Source organism: Pelobates fuscus, chromosome 5 (assembly GCF_036172605.1).
Source record: "Pelobates fuscus isolate aPelFus1 chromosome 5, aPelFus1.pri, whole genome shotgun sequence".
Lineage (NCBI taxonomy): Eukaryota > Metazoa > Chordata > Amphibia > Anura > Pelobatidae > Pelobates > Pelobates fuscus.
In genome coordinates this window covers 57,617,642-57,635,680 of record NC_086321.1, presented here as the reverse complement: position 1 = coordinate 57,635,680, position 18,039 = coordinate 57,617,642, and the positions used below count along the sequence as shown (strand labels likewise).

The 18,039-nt window shown below is 38.2% G+C and overlaps 1 protein-coding gene across 4 annotated transcripts in view; it reads left to right on the top strand.

Moving 5' to 3' along the window:
* Nucleotides 1-9,232: 9,232 nt before the first annotated feature.
* The window catches only part of ARK2C (arkadia (RNF111) C-terminal like ring finger ubiquitin ligase 2C), a 103,297-nt gene continuing 94,490 nt past the window's right edge, over nt 9,233-18,039 (top strand). For 3 of the 4 annotated variants that reach the window (XM_063453885.1, XM_063453884.1, XM_063453883.1), the window contains exon 1: nt 9,233-9,490. In XM_063453885.1, the coding sequence (XP_063309955.1) occupies nt 9,430-9,490 (61 nt within the window). In that variant the 5' untranslated portion in view covers nt 9,233-9,429. Of the gene's footprint in view, nt 9,491-10,876; nt 12,483-18,039 lie in introns of those variants that run through there. The other variant, XR_010090874.1, reaches the window with a different exon arrangement.

Below are 18,039 nucleotides of genomic sequence, written 5' to 3'. Positions count from 1 at the left end.
GAAGAGACCTTCAATGACATCAGTGAGGACAAGGAACGGGACATGGCTAGCTTGGTATCCAACCTTGTGCAAATGGGGAGTTTGCGGTTGTGCAAATGGACTGTTTGCGGTGCGTTAAACGGGGAGTTTGGTCTGTCACTGTGAAGCGGGCTTAACCCTTACACTACCTGATCGATACAACATCATACCTGATGTTTTAAAGCTCGTTATTCCAAACAATTTAGAAATGTTAGGTGATTTATGCCCTTTATGGATTAAAACCAGACTCTGCATCAACTATGTAATTTTCCATGGGAGTTTTGCCATGGATCCCCCTCCGGCATGCCACAGTCCAGTCCACTTGAAACAACTTTTTCATCACTATTGTGGCCAGAAAGAGTCCCTGTGAGTTTTAAAATTCACCTGCCTATTGAAGTCTATGGCGGTTCGCCCGGTTCGCCCGTTCGCGAACATTGGCGGAAATTCGCGTTCGCCGTTTGCAAACGGAAAATTTTATGTTCGCGACATCTCTAGTCAGGAGTAATTCTTGACCATTCCTCTTTACAGAACTATTTCAGTTCAGCAATATTCTTGGGATGTCTGGTGTGAATCGCTTTCTTGAGGTCATGCCACAGCATCTCAATTGGGTTGAGGTCAGGACTCTGACTAGGCCACTTCAGAAGGCGTATTTTCTTCTGTTTAAGCCATTCTTTTGTTGATTTACTTGTATGCCTTGGGTCATTGTCCTGTTGCAACACCCATCTTCTGTTGAGCTTCAGCTGGTAGACAGATGGCCTTAAATTCTCCTGCAAAATGTCTTGATAAACTTGGGAATTCATTTTTCCTTCGATGATAGCAATCCGTCCAGGCCCTGACGCAGCAAAGCAGCCCAAACCATGATGCCCCCACCACCATACTTCACAGTTGGGATGAGGTTTTGATGTTCGTGTGCTGTGCCTCTTTTCGCCACACATAGTGTTGTGCGTTTCTTCCAAACAACTCAACTTTGGTTTCATCTGTCCACAGAATATGTTGCCAGTACTGCTGTGGAACATCCAGGTGCTCTTGTGCAAACTGTAAACGTGCAGCAATGTTTTGTTTGGACAGCAGTGGCTTCCTCTGTGGTATCCTCCCATGAAATCCATTCTTGTTTAGTGTTTTACGTATTGTAGATTCGCTAACAGGGATGTTAGCATTTGCCAGTGACTTTTGTAAGTCTTTAGCTGACACTCTAGGATTCTTCTTCACCTCATTGAGCAGTCTGCGCTGTGCTCTTGCAGTCATCTTTACAGTACGGCCACTCCTAGGGAGAGTAGCAGCAGTGCTGAACTTTCTCCATTTATAGAAAATTTGTCTTACCGTGGACTGATGAACAGCAAGGCTTTTGGATATACTTTTATAACCCTTTCCAGCTTTATGCATGTCAACAATTCTTAATCGTAGGTCTTCTGAGAGCTCTTTTGTGCGAGGCATCATTCACATCAGGCAATGCTTCTTGTGAAAAGCAAACCCAGAACTGGTGTGTGTTTTTTATAGGGCAGGGCAGTTGTAACCAACACCTCCAATCTCATCTCATTGATTGGACTCCAGTTGGCCGACATCTCACTCCAATTATCTCTTGGAGATGTCATTAGTCTAGGGGTTTTCCACCTGCACTGTGAATGTTTACATGGTGTGTTCAATAAAAACATGGCAACATTTCATTCTTTGTGTGTTATTAGTTTAAGCAGACTGTGATTGTCTATTGTTGTGACTTAGATGATGATCAGATCACATTTTATGACCAATTTGTGCAGAAATCCATATAATTCCAAAGGGTTCACATACTTTTTCTTGCAACTGTATGCAGGATATCAAATGGAGCATTATGTCCATTCAGGACAAGACTGCAACGACTGCAAATAATGTCATTGGTCCTTTGGGAGGGGGGTTGGGAGGTGGGGTTAATGCCTACTTACATATTACACAGTATATTGTGATAGAAACCAAACATATGCATTGAAAAAGTCCGCCGGTAGATCAGGGAAAATACTGGCAAAGAATCATGGCATATTTACACAACTGCAGTGCCACAGCTCCCCAATCCTTCCAGAGATGAGTAAAATAAGTTTGTGTGAAGTGTGATAAAAGTAGATATCCCATTGCTTCCTGTGGTAGTACTCAGACTGTAGGGGGATTAGTGTCTACCCACCCGAGCTGTGTTATGTCTGCTGTTCAATGACTTGTATCCTGTAAGAACACACTCAGAGGTAGCATCTCTGCGGGGTTATAGCTGTGATAGCTAAGTGTGGTACCCAGTTTGCCCATGATGCTCAGCCGGAGTTTATCCTGTAGTCAGAAACATCCTGTATGGAAACTTTTTGCTCATAAACCTTTGGGATCCGAAGGTTGGCTATTAGTGGCTTATTATCTTAAAATACATCTTGATTTATTATCTGACAGAACAGTTATAATTTAATAAGGATGTGTTAACCAACTTAATGGAGTAATGAAATTTAGTTATTTTTTTTATTTTATTACTCTAGCAACAACCTTCTTCCTCACTTTTTTCAAGAGGGCTGCCATTTTAAGTGATCTTTGGTCCGGGAAAGTACATAACTCTGAAGGCCACTCTGCTTTGCCGGCAGAGGGTCCATGTTGATGACATAAGCCAGCTTTGTAGGGCTCCGTTAGCCCCTTGCAAGCCATAGCATCAGAGTGTTAACTGGCCTGGCTTCTATTGAGCAGAAAGGCGCATACACATACAGTGATGACGGATGATGATGGCTGATATAACCACAAAACACTACCGGACAAAGCCAAGTGGTCTTGGGTTAGGCAACTGTTGCTTTCAGCCGAGGATCAATTACAATGACAGTGCTCAAGGGGAAGGTTAGATGAAGAGGTCGCCAATGGAGTGATTTTTCTTTAACAGTGAAATGCGTGAAACTGAAATCTTGCTCATGTCGATCCAAATGATACAATTTAGATTTCAATACAATTATCTGTTTAGATATAAATCTCTTTGAAGGCTAGCACTTAATGTATATCTCATATTTTAAAAATGTTATTAAATAAAAAATGATCCGGAATTCTACCCTAACCACTAGCCTTATGTAACCACATCCCAGATTAAATAGTCTGACATACAAAATTGAGCTTTTACTCTGAAAGGCTGACTCCTCAAAATACCAATATAGGCACCCAGACCATTTCACCTCAATGAAGTGGTGTGGGTGCAGTGGTCCCCTCCTTTTAGCCTTGCAATGTCAAACATTGCCATATTGTGGATATGGTAAATGGTAAGTTACATCCACATCTCTAGTGGCTGTCTTCCAACTTCTTCTGCTAAATAACAGAATCCGGTTTGACTATTCAATCAAGTGATGCTTATATAGAGTATTTGATAAGCGCAGTGTGGCGTCTTGCCCCGTTCACTAGCCTCTCAAAGCTTCTATATGGGGAAGCATTGAATTGGGTGACCAAACATCTAAATAGTGAGGACAACACTATAGTGTCACGAACACATTATACTTATTTCTTAAGTCAGTGGATAGTCAACACATTGTTAGACCCAGATCTGCACACCAGCCAAGCCATAAGACTTGCTTTTCCCACAGAAATCTCAGATGTGTGATGATGTTACTACTGCAAGGGATTCTGGGTGGGCATATGCAAATTAGTTCAACAAAAAATCTAATTTGTGCTTCATTATGCAATTTTAAAAATGGATTCCTGGAGTTTATGTTTGCTGTATGTAACAGCTTTGAACACAAAACTCAGGAAGAGATGCAAAGCCACTGAACCACTCATGGACAGCTGTTTCGTTGTTAATATAACTCATCAGCATGAGGTTGGTTACTGGCTTGCTATTGAGGCTTGGAGTTACTTGTGGAGCACAATCCAATAGTTATTGTGGGGAAAAATAATGATTGGTCTGCACACCAATCAATGCTTTCCTATGGGGTTTTAGCTGATGCTGGATGTCATTTAGCGGACCTGAAGTCCGCTAAGGACCCGGAGGCACCTCTATTGCAGAGGTGGAGTTAACTCTGCAAGGTAATTATTGTAGTTTCTCAATAACTGCAATAATTACAATTGCAGGCTTAAGGGGACAGTGAGATGAAGTAGGCTGGGTGCCCAAAGTTCCCTTTAACCCCTTAAGGACCAAACGTATGGAATAAAAGGGAATCATGACATGTCACACATGTCATGTGTCCTTAAGGGGTTAAATTGCTTCTATGAATGTAAACAAGCTGATACATAGAAGCAAGAATGATTTTCCTTTGCATGTCATGCTTAAAGAAGGGATTAAGAATCACATTTGCAAGATACTTCCAATCTTTATCAGGAGTTTAAACCTTGTTTAGCAGACAGGCCAGCAGGGCCGTCTTTAAGGAGGGGCAAAAGGGGCAGCTGCCCTGGGCCCAGTTACTCCTGGGGGGCCTAAGGTAGCTAGCTGCCCCATGGGCCCCCTGCAGCACCTGAGATAATCAGGGGCCCCGGCCCTTTAATACTGCTCCGGACCTGGCCCCTGTAATATGGGGGTGGCTAACTACATACTCACTGCTAGCCCCCATCTCACACACTGCCCTGTGAGTCTCTTTATTTCCTGGGCATGCTGGGAGGAAGTAAGGTCAGATTGCTTCCTCCCAGTAAGAACAGATCACTTCCTTCTCAGTGCCGCTGGGGAGGAGGCACACTTTACACAGAGGATGCAAGCATTGTGGGGGGGGAGAGGGACTGGGGCAGCTGAATGCAGACTCCCATCAGCCAGGGCCAGCAAGCTCCCAATGGACCCCAGGGAAGCCACCCCATTGTACCCAAAAGGTAAGGAGACAGGAGGGTGGCTATTTTTGTTTTCTGTTTGTTTTGCTAATTTCTGATTTCACTTTTATTTATCAGACATTACAAACACCCATGTAACACACTGGGTATAACTACATGTTAAAAATCCTAGAAGAACCTGACAGTTCCCTATTAAATATAAATAAAAAAAATATTTATTTTTAAATATTATTGCATAAAGTGTTATCAAAGGCTGTACACCATTTCCAAATGTCACTTTTGCCAAATTCTGGACCAGGGTATGTAAGAACAGTTGAGTTGAGACATTATATTGGCCAAGGTTGCTGGGAGTTGCTGTCCAGAAGCTGCTAGAGGGCAGATATTAATATATGTAAATTTACACACATATATGTGTGTGTATCTGGCTGTGTTTGTGTCAGTGTGTGTATTTGTCTGTGTTTGTCTGTGTGTCAGTGTATCTGCATGTATGTATACTTGTGTGTCAGTGTGTACCTGTGTGTGTGTATGCATATGTCGGTGTGTGATAATGCATACATCCCAGCATTTTAATGCCAACACTACACACAAATACACTCCTACATTCCATTGCTAACACTGTACACATATACACCCCTGCATTTATACCTTTGTGTGTGTGTGTGTGTGTGTGTGTGTGTGAAGACCTGTGTCAGTGTGTGTGTGTGTGTGTGTGTATATCTCTGTGTGTGGATGTGCCAATGTGTATATGTGTTTGTGTGAAAGTGCTTGTATCTGTTTGTCAAAGGGTGTGTATCTGAGTGTCTGTGTGTGTGTATATGCCAGTGTGTGCATGTGTCAAGGTGTGAGCATGTGTCATTGTGTTTATGTGTGTATCTGCGTGTTAATGTGTACGTGTATATGTGTTAATATGTATGTGCATACATCCCAGAAATCACACAACATGCAAACAGACAACTGCAAACACAAACATTACATACAGACACACCAGTTTGCTGAAACACCAATACTACACACAAATGTAATAACGCATTTAAAAAACAACACTACATCCAAACACCCCCTTAAATACAAACACATCCCTGTATTAAAACGTTAAAATTATATACGAACACCAACTCTACACACAAAAGTACACCTGCATTTAAAAGCCAACACTACAGACAATCACACACCCCTACATTCAAACGCAAACACTACACACAAGTACACCACTGCATTGCAATGGTAATAGTACATACAAATACACACCTAAATGCACACATACACTGTATAAAAAAACATGCTTACATTCAATTGCACAAACACAGCTCACAAATACAACCCTGCAAGGATGGTAGATCCCCAGCTGGCATAGCATCGCAGGAGTTGTATGACAGATGGGGATCTATCTTTTCTTTACTCTTTTGCTACAGGGGAGGCCTAAAAAAATTTTTTGCACCAGGGCACTCTCTACCTTAGTTTTGCTGCTGGGTTGCGGTAGGGAGTGATTGCATGCCCAGGGGGCCCAAGCAAATGCTTGCCCAGGGTCCAATCAATATTAAAGATGGCCCTGCAGGCCAGGACCATGCTGTCCTAGAAATACCTCCAGGCCATTTGGAGAGTAATGTGGTTTATTGTCTGGGCTGTTAAGTAGATTATGACTTGCTGCTTCCCAATATATTTCTATTAACTGGATCTGCTGTTGTCAGGGCTTAAACCAGATTCTGTTTGATGACAGAACATTAAATTATGTTAATTTATGGATAGTAAAAACTGGCATGTGTTAGGTAACAGTGACAGAAAAATTAAAAAATATATATATCTTTAAAAAAAAGATTATTTTTTATAATGCTGATTTGGCTAGTCTACTGCATTCCCAAACTGAGACATAAAGCAATTACTGCAGAATACACTAAGTGCTATGAGATAATTAACCCCTTAAGGACCAAACTTATGGAATAAAAGGGAATCATGACATCTCACACATGTCGTGTCCTTAAGGGGTTAAATAATAACAGGGTTATTCACTAGAGTAAATTTAAAGACAATTTAAAATGGAAGGCAAGAATTGCCAAAACTGGCAAAGAGTCACCTGTGCTTTCAGTTCAGCTAATTTGGCCTCAAATTTGAACTCACTTTTAAGTCTCACTTTGGTAAATAGCCCTGCATGTATTTTTTTCCAATACAAATGTGTCTGCTGTCAGAACAGCAGATTTTGGTGAGTTAATGGCTAAGCTTACTGGAAGGATTAGGGTTACAGTCAGAATGGCATTTAGTACTATGTGAAGTTATTAAATGGGAATTTTCAGCAGAGTTTGGTGTTAGCGGTAATAAAACATAATAAAAATAAAAGAATAAATTAATTATACATATTATGCAGATTTTCATTTTTTTTCTGGAACAAGACAATTTTGCCTCTTATCCATACACACACATAGATGATAAGTCACACAAACACAGTCACCAACTCACACTTATACAAATCTTGCCATACACACCATTTCAACTAACAACACTCACATAGATAGAGCCATAGACGGATACTAGAATACATCCACAGACACATTCTAGCACACGTGCAGAGAGACACATACATCCATAGAAACAAAGTAACACATACATAGACACATGCTTTAACAAATATAGACACACACTAGACTGTCAGTAGTAATTACAGTGATCTCTAGGTGTTAATGGGGCCACTGGGCTATGTAAGTGTTAGCACATGGCTGTAGTGTTAGATGAGACATTGCACGATACACTCATCACACACAGGTCGTCATTGGTGAAGACATGGTGGAGTCATGGGAAACAGTGTCTGCATCACTCAGGAATATACGTATCTCTGTGAATGCTCCATATGTTGCACACAACGTATTGACAGAGGCTGCAGAGATATATGATGTCACAAATTGCACCTTCAGCAAGCTCCATCTGTCAGGCCCATATATCACATGCATTGTGTGAGAAGGACTGTCCACACAGAGATCTCTGACTGTCATGCACAAAAAATAAAGGCCATTCATTTGTACTAGCCCTCCGGACAAATGTTGTCAGCCTGCTCTTAAATGTGCCTATTGGGTCTAATATTGCAAACAGTATGTCATGATGGGGTAATCTGAATTTATGTCCTGTTAGTCCACTTCAAAGGAGACATGGACCTACAAAGAGCCTATCAATATAAGTGCATACCTGTAATATGACCTACGGATTCCCTCAAACTTGGCATTAAACATGGGGTGGTAGGAGGTTTGGGGGGTTAATTCTCAAGGATGTAGCGTAGTGCAAATATGGGGAGTTTACAGAAGCAGTGCATATTATTAAGGTTATTTCAAGTGGGTGTTGACAGTCTGCCCCAAAGGTATAATGGGCCTAGTAAATAAATCTGTAGATCGCAAGTCTGATACCTTATATATGCTGGTTGCTAATTTGACTGTATAACTAGCAGCCTGTTAATGGAGGGTAGTGGATGTTGGTGACACAATTTTATTTTCTTCATTAGCGCACATCAGGATCACAATAGTCACAGTGGAAATGTCATGGCCTGTATGAATGTGAAAACCACACATTCAATGTTCAAAGTATATACCCAGATCAGTGATACAATTGTAACATGAGTAGCGTCAAAATAGATTAGTCTGAAAACTTAGATTAATCTTTTACATTTACTAAACTTTTACAGTTAACACGCAATGCTTAAATTAGATTAATCACTGCATCTCACTTTATTGTAGATATCAAAATCAAAAAGTCCAAATCCAAAAGCGGCCCCCCTTTCCTCCAAATCTGGGGCAGTTTTTAGGAGGATATGTGGTGCTGGGATTATCAAAAAGGATGTCCCTACGCTGATGGTCTGAGGTATTTGATTCTGTAGTGGCACTAGCTGCGTAGAAATTATTGTGAGCAAAACTGTAAAAAAAAAAAAAAAAATCATTTTTTTGGATCATTAATTGCTGACTTGTTACTATTTATTGCTCTGTTAGATGTATATTATAGGAATTGAGGACTGTAACATAAAAACGTAAACATTACAGTAGAAAAATGCATAGAAAAAAAAAAAAAGCCAAAATTGCATCATCCCTTATGCAGAGCCAGAATCCTACAATACTAAGAATATAGCTGTGTCTTAGAAGCAGATCCTTGCCATGGGGACTGGGGACTAGCAGTATACCTTGATAAATAACAAGTAAACCTGCCCCATGCCAACTATTGTCAAACCAGCCCAGCTCATGGATACTACATCCTATAGTCCTTATCATTTCAGTATCACAGTCTTGAATCCAGCCATGTTAGGGGTTTTTTTTGTCTCTCATTGATTAACAAATCAAATTAAAATCAATGAAACAAGCTGCCTTGCAGGGGAAGCAGAGCTGCTGCCCTACACAAGCTGCAGTTTAACTGGCCTTCCCTCCCCCCTCCCCAGCTCTGCCCTCATTGGATGGGCTCCTTTGTCTTAGGGGAGAGGCAAGCTGTATAAGATAGCTTCTGCCTGCTCCATACCCCCCCTCCCTTTGTGTAAGGCAGCTGCAGCACATTTGAATGTATATAGGGGGGATTTGAAGGGACCATTTTCCATGGGCCATCTGTCTCCCAGCCAGCAGCAGGAGCAGCAAGAGACATAGCTGTAGAATCAGACCTGCTGCAAGCCCTCTCCAGACAGAAGCACCAGGGACAGACAGCACACAGGACAGACAGCCTGCCAGGATGGTACTAGTGCACGTCGGATATCTCGTACTTCCAGTATTTGGCTCTGTGCGTAACAGAGGTATTCAATTCTTATCTATTCTGTAATGGGGGGATTCTATCTGTAGCAGAATGTCTTGCTGTGTCTGACACTGGGGTCTGCTTTGTCTGATCAGCAGAAGAACAGGGTCTGAAACATTGTATCCACAGCCAACGGAATTGTGTGTGTGTGTGTGTGTGTGTGTGTGTGTGTGTGTGTGTGTATAGACATACACACACACACACACACTCACTAGTTATTGTTTCTATTAGATATGTTGTCTGTGCTGATGAAAAAAAAAAATAATAATAATAATGCTATTTGCTGTTTGTTTCTTCAAACAAAATGATCCAATTTCCTAGCTGTAAAACCATAAGATATAGCAATTCAGCATAGTAATATAGGAAATTGCTTTAGAATTCTGTTCATTTGTAGCTGTTTTTAGAGATCATATCTGAATAGCTTTACTGAAATAGCCCCCCCTGTTTTCAGATCAGCTGTTATTTATTCTGCAACCAATATTACCCAGCCCAGGTTCATGCAGAATACAATGCATTTATTATAAACCCATTTTTTTATATTGCAAGCTCATCTTTTTGAGGGGCTGGGTTTGGCAAAGGGGGTGGAGAGATGGGGGTCTCTAATTTCACCATTTTATGGGCTTATTGTTGAAATACATCATATGTTTAACCCTTTCCAATACTAGTATGGATTATATATTGACTGGCATGGTGATTATATACAAGGAGGATCCAGCACCCCTGTACATTCTTCATTATTCTAAAACCCACTTGACAGTGAAATACAATTTTGCGTTTAATTTCGTTTTAACACACTGAGTGCCAGGATGATGCATTGTCCTTCTTGCATTGAAACGGTTAATCATATGTACACACAGTGCTGTGTGTTTTTTTGTTTATTCTCTCAATTAAAAAAAAAAAAAAAAAAAAACACGAGAGAAAGGGAAATGAGAAATGTATTAAAAATGAAAACAAAGTTTTATTATATTCTCAGACCATTCATTATTTTGTTAGATTATAGATTGTTTTCCTTAATATAAACCTCCTTAGCAATAAAATTTAAATAAGGAAGGTGGGGATACTTTGTGAGTACGTGCAGAGGTATGCTAGTGCTGACTGTTGCATTTTGGGCAATATCACACCCCCTGCCTCCTGTTCAGTAATATATTTTTAAACATGTCTTTACTGGGGAGATCAGGGGATAGTTGTTATTGGAAGGATGTAGAATAGGACAAAAGTGGCACCCATTTATGTGCATTCAACTCCCCTGCCCTTAAAAAAAATGTCTATTAAAAAAAAAAAATCTATAAATTTAAAAAAAAAAACTGTGTCTATCTCTATTGTGACTATGGGATAATGACATTTTGCATTTCTGAATTGTTTTTTTTTTTTTTTCTTCATTGTGTAGCGCAGTTGAAATCTACATGCTGCTCTGTGGTGTGAGCCCCTCTGCATTTAGCTGTATTGTGGCACCCCTCTTAACCATTTCCTGTTTCCATCTGGAGAAAGCATTGATAAATATTTAACCCTGTCAGTGACAGAGGGTTGGGCAAGGCACTGCCAGACAATGCCCAGCCCACACCTATGGCACAGATTGGGTTAAAGCGGCAGTATCCCCCCTATCTCATGGCTGCTTTTGTGTTTTATTGGGGGGGGGGGGGGGGGGACGGCTTACTATCTGGGTAACCCTTGTGTTTGCATGCAAATGCAACCCTCCTTTTTTATTATGGCATTTATTACACCATCTGGTTCACAGTTTCATACTTTTAGTTCCTAAATACGTCTTATGGAATCATAATTCTAATCATTTTTTAATATTTAGTTTTGAATTGTATTTTAGATTTACTAAAAAATAATTGAGCTACTGCTTGATTTGATGATCATGGTATATATGTAGTTTATACACATAATAAACAAACAAACAAAAAAAAAAAGGCAAAATGCAAATGCAAAAAAATTGGCATGAAGTAAGCAAATAAAAATAGCCGCAATAGGCTGGGAAATTGTAGCCCCCAATTTTCAAGACCGTCTCTCCCCAAGGGGTTTGATGAAGATTTAAGCCTGTGACAGAGGATACTAATGCTTAAAAATGAAGATGCTAAGAATAAAAAAAAAACCTTTATTTTCTTGTTAAACTTGTAGACTATGTAACCTTGAACCTGTATTTTTTTTTAGTTTCCATTGTAGTAACATAAGGTCATTCTAGTAGAGCTGTAGAGAATAACAGCCATTTTTGTATCTTCATCTTGTCTAGCTAAGTACATTGCACTGTAAATTTCTGTTAAGTGGATTCATTTTGCTTCTTGGGAGATTACACATTTTTTCTTTGTTCTTTTTGTGTAACCACAGTATTGGGGGAAAAAAATATATATATGGGTATATATATTCAAAATATAATGTAAACAATTCATTTACAAACAATCATATAAATGAAAATGTATATATCAGTATCTTATATATAAGATGGGTTATATCTGCCTCTTTAATCTAGAGAGCAAAATATAACATTTTATTCCACACTGATTCTACAGTGTCTATTCCAAGACTATAATCTCTAATCAGAGTGATGTGCAAATTCCGCATAATTTTATTATTTACCCATAAGCTTGCTGGCAAAATGCATTATCCATTTAACAGGGATATCCTCTTTTTCTGCTGTGCTAAAACAATTTTCCTGTTCTGTATCTGAATCCTTTTTTTCAATTTGTGGATCTTTCCACCTTTTTCTTGTACTAAGATTTAAAAAGCATGTTCTGTATTTTTTATTTATTTAGTATTATTATTATTATTATTTTTCTTTATTACATTACCTAGTTTCTGATGTAAATCTTTCCGTAGAGACATACCCTGCTAAAATGTAATGTGCTATAGCGTATACATCTATTCATTGTATGCTGCTTCTGTATTGTTCACCCCTCCATAGCATGGTGGGCCTTGCCTTCTGTATTTTGTGTGCATGTCATACAGTTCCACTAATACAACTATCTTTCAATAAAGAAACTAGTTTTCTTATATTAACCTAGTGTGCCTTTTCTATTGCTGTTTCCCATTTATTGTCCTCTCTTCCTGCTCTTGTAGACTTGATTTCCTTGCTACCCTTCTTCCTTTTCGTAAGTTCAGAGTGAATGATTTAATAGAACCCTGATCCCGGGGGGCAATTTTTCAGCACACTTATCACACCATATCTGTTTTGTTCATACTGCTGCACCCAAAACATCCTAAACAACACAAAAAAACATGTGCTCATTACGATGTCTTATCCCATGCATTTGTTGCACAAGTGAAGATATTTGCTTTGAAATATTCACTTTTCTGGTTGTGAAAGTAGATTCTGGTTGTCAACGACATTAACTATGTATCCAGCAAGACACAAAATTAAATAGGGTAGCTTAAAAAAAATGATCTGTTTTGTAAAGGTGTTAATCTGCATACAGTTATGCCTTTAATTATTACATTTTAAAATTCCCATATGGTGGTGAAGTTTGAAATTCTCATCTGCTCAGTCCTAGCCATGAAATCTCTCCTTAGGTTCACTTTGGCCATGTGTTGCAAACAATGGGTGTTGATGATCACGTTACTAAGCTGATAGCACTGACAATGTCCCACTGCTGACAAAACGCAGACACATTCAGTGCAGCTAGCATTGTTGTCCAGGAGTAAATGCAGTTTACCAAAAGGATGAATTAATTAAACAGTGATTGATGATGATTTAACAACCTATTTACAAAATTTAGGCCAAAATAAATATCTGGAGTAAACTCTTTCAAGAAGCAAAGATTCTAGATAAAAAAAAAAATGTGTTTAAGAATTGTCAGCCCGATATGTCTGTAAATTGGTGATTTGTGGCACCAGCAAAATTAACAGTAGAAAAATCTCCCAATGATGGCCTTTAAATTCAATTTTTCTTAATGCAATCTGCTGAACACATCTAATGACACACCGATAAAGATTAGTAGCCAACTGGCTACTGACAGCAAATTATTCAGTGAAAGAAATGCCCCCTCTCACTTTAAACATTAACAGCTCTTAAGTCTGACATTTTGAGTTTAGTCAATTTTTATGGCTCTGCAGATATTTTTGGGTTTGCAGATATCTTTCATTCGGATAAGCCAATTCTTGACTCATGATAGGTCCAGAAAGGTGCTGATTTGCATAAAAGCTCTGCTTTGCCAGGCAAAAATAATATGATCTTAAACCAACTCAAGCCAAGGTAGTTGCCATTGAAGTCGTTAAGAAACTGCTACTCTAGCATCCATATTACCTCTTATCAAAGCACTCAAATCTTTCCTTTTCCGACAGACGGCAGAGATTTTGTTTGTACTAAAACTAGCTTGATACTACCAAGACATCCAAACACATTTTTGATATACAAATCTAATTAACCTTGCGTTTCAAGAGATTCCTTTGATATGTCTGTTATATAAACTCTATTTCAGACGTTTTCTATTGAAGGTAAGAAGGAATGGTACTGACTGCTGCTATACCTACTCCCCAGTGTCCTACAGATAATCAGCATTGTCTGATTATACGCTGGAACGTCCCTCCCTACATCCATATATAGACTGTGTTTTGTGTTGCAAATCTAAGCAACATCAACTCTTTAACTCCTAGCATACAGGTGTGGTAAACGTTAAATAAAATACTTCCAAAAAATATAATTTTGGAGGACAGATAAAAAGCTCAAATAGTCTGTTCGTTTATGTTCTTAAAAGTTAAATATTGAAAATGTTTAGAAACTAATTTACAACTCGTTAACTTCTGCAGACCCAAACACTGTGTATGGGGGCATCTGTTCTCTAAACAAATTCTAAATTGATTGTTTTTATAAAAGATTCATATCTCGCTGTCTTCGCATCCACATATTCAGTGTTCTGCTGTGTACCCTCTTTGCCGTAAGAAGCTCGAATGGCTGTGACTTTAATCTTGTTCTTCACCCTACACATGCTGCTCTCTTTATTCTAATCTGGATTTGAAAGCTTAGCCCTTATCTTTGACCTATGCACATCAATGGTACTCACAATTGAACTAGGGAGGACAACTCCTGTTTGCATGAATGGAACCATGCATGTGTCTGCAGGCTTCTCATTTCAACCTATGATTTCACATGTCCAAGTATTTTCACATCCATAAAAATACTCATTCTCTTCAAACTGGGAGTAACCAAGTTACAATCAGATCTAAACACAGTAGCATAAGTAAGGCATTTGATCACTTCTCAAAATGGGCACTGGAGAATATCTACACATCCATAAGATAACAGTATAATATATATATATATATATATATATATATATATATATATATATATATATATATATAAAACAGCATTTTCAATGATTTTGCAAGGGGTTTGTCAAACATTATATTTAAAGTAACTCAACATTTTTTTAAAGGGGAACTGTGCCTTTTCCATGTTTTACCTTGGTGAAAATATTGGTGCATATTTTTGTACAGGAGTGTCCAAAGAGTTGGCAAAGTATTATGGGAGATGTAGTTCTGACACAGGTGGGGATCTAGTTCCTGACCACCTCTGGTTAAATGGATGCTATAGGTATCAAAATAACTTTAGCTTAATGAAGCAGTTTGGTGTATAGATCATGCCCCATATAGTCTCACTTCTCAATTATCTGCTTTTTAGGAGTTGTATAATCTATGTTTCTGTTTATGGTTGTGACTCACAAAACATGCATTAAAAAATGGTTTCATTTTCAATCACTTTTTCAAGTGCTTTAGAAGTTTTTATGTCCTGCTCTGTAAATTGAACTTTAATCACACACAGGGGGCTCTTGCAGACCTTATGCGGCTATTAACATTGCTGAGATAGGAAATTCTAAATTAAACAGAATGTGCCATAAAGGAAGTTAAAACATGAAATCTCTCTTTACTGTAAGAGTCTAGGAAGGCTGTGCACGTTACATGTAGGGAGGTGTGACAAGGGCTACATGAACAAAGTGATTTAACTCCTAAATGGCCGTGAGACATCATGATTTGTACACCAAAACTGCTTCTTGTTGTTTTGGTTTCTATAGTGTCCCTTTAAGTACAAGCCATACATTGCATGAGGGATAAGTCAGATATTTATTGGATGTAACAGTGTGTTCTAATGTCTGGTTACATTACATTGTTAATCACATACTTTTCATACAACAGAAAAGCAATCTATGATATTCGTAATATTATATATAAACAATGGCCATATTCACATTTAACAATGTTTTTAAATGGTTCACAAACTCACTGATTTTAATTCAGCGCTAGCATTCCCTATCATTCACATGGATTATTAATGCACACAGTATACATCTTACAGATACTGGAATTCAGGCTGATATGCATTAGCTTATTGTAGAACTGTATATCACAACGTAAACATCTGATATGGCAAATGCACTCATGTCCTTATTAAACCATTATAATATTGTGTAAGTTTCCCTTAGAGGCACTAAGGGAAAACAACAAAAGATGGCTGCAGGTGAAGTTGAAGTAACATTTATTTCAAAATTTGTGGCGTTCTCTGTAAATATTGTTTTACAAAAAAAACACACAAAAAAACACCCCACCCAAAATGAAAAAGAACAATGAACTTGTGTTTAAGGTTTTTTCTTTTTAAATGAAATATGAAGTGGCACCGTCACTTGTGAATATTTACTGAAATGAGTCACAAGGTGACATACCAGCCCTGTGGTGATAAAGGTGAATGCAGGATAGCGTAGGATCATCCATAGATATTCTCACAGATTAAATAAAGCCCTGTGGCATCATGTTGCGCATCACACAAGAAGAGGCCTTATCCAATCAGCCATTGTTGAGTGGTGGTTGACGGGCAATGGTAAGGCAAATGAAAACTTATTAAAGCTTGGCCTATTTCCGTAGTCCTTACAAAATATAATATTAAAGCTCATCATTTTTCTTCTTTTCATGTCTATTCATAAAGAGACGACATTTTCCGCAGCGCTGTACAGTATGGGTAATATAACAAAAGGGAGACATTGAGGACATAATCAGACAAAACAAAATTAAATGAAATCCCTGTCCGTTAGCCTAAAATAATACTTTTTTTTGGAAAGTGCAGAATGAGATGACCGATGAATTTACAATCTAAAAGAGAAAAGGAGATAAGAACAAAAGGTAGAATGGCTTACTCCAAATTTGCAATACATTAAAAGCACAATTATCAGGAAGGCCCCATGGGACTGTGCAGTAAAATGTTAAAAACAGGTTACCAATTTGTAAATCTTATGAGTTTGCTGTGGTTTCAGTGAAATGCCAATGTGTCAATTTGGTAGTTTCTTATAAACGTTTTTTTTTTTTTTTTAAATAAGATTATGGTTGTGAAAGCCTACTTATTTATTTTTATATAATATCCTTTAAATAAATTCTAATGTACTAGCCTCTATTTGTAATTCAGGTCTTCAGGGCCTTACTCTTTCTTATAAATTAGTCAGTATGTCCTCACACACATACAATAGAGTGCATTACAGAGTACAATACATTTTGACATTACAGCCGTGATAAACTACATTTACCATGATGCACTCTGTTACCCAAGATGGATGATGCCATTGTCATACACTTGGTTTGCTGTGCATCAATGGAAATGAAATCCAAAACACCAGCGGTGCCCAAGGTCAGCCTTCAACACTAGTATAAAGCTTGAAAATGGGATTCAAAGCACATCACACGTATCTACCAAAATCTGGGTTTACTCTCCCTGAATGAACTTACTAATAATATATTCAGGAGGACACTAGACTTGTTTTAAGGGAATTCCAGCCATTCGGCAGACATTTAGAAGATGATGACATAAAAACCCTTTTGCTTTACAAATCCATAAATTAGTGGTAAAAAAAAAAGTCTGTTCCATTTCTCCATCTGATGATTAGTGCTATGTGTATCAATGCATTTCCTCACTCTTTGTCCCGAGCCACCTGTCAGAAGACCAATAAAGGGAGGGGAGAAGAGGCTTCCTTTGTGTTGTGCAGATTCAACCAGACAGACCACTAAGCCTCGCGCCTTGTTCTGCAGGCAGCTCTGAATCCTGCTACAATGTTTCCACGATAGTGGCCCTTAATCTCACATTTGTCTTTAAATGTGCATTTCAGAGAACAGTGACTATTAACAAAACTTTATGAATATTTATTTATATAGCTCAAAACATTTCGAAACCAATATTTTCCCTCGTAGTCTTATACAGCAACTATTCATTGAGCATCCATGAGTATGTTTATTATTATTACGTAACATTCTAGAATACATTTAAAAATATATATTATTATTATTTTTTAAGATTATATTTTAAAAGTTGTAGTTTTATTTAGCAGGTGAATGGTTAGAATCTTGCATTACCAAAGATTTCAAGCTCAATTTAGAAAGTTCTTTCTAGTGTTTGAAAGGTATGATATCAAATAATAGTGTTTTTTTTTTTGTTTTTTTTACCCTTCCTCTTGTTTTATGACTTAGGTGGTATAATTTGCTATAATTCAGTCTTCGTGTTCAGTGTCTGTAGATGAGTGCGCATACATTGTTACTATACAGCACAGCCTTATTTTTCTTATCTGCGCATATGTTATT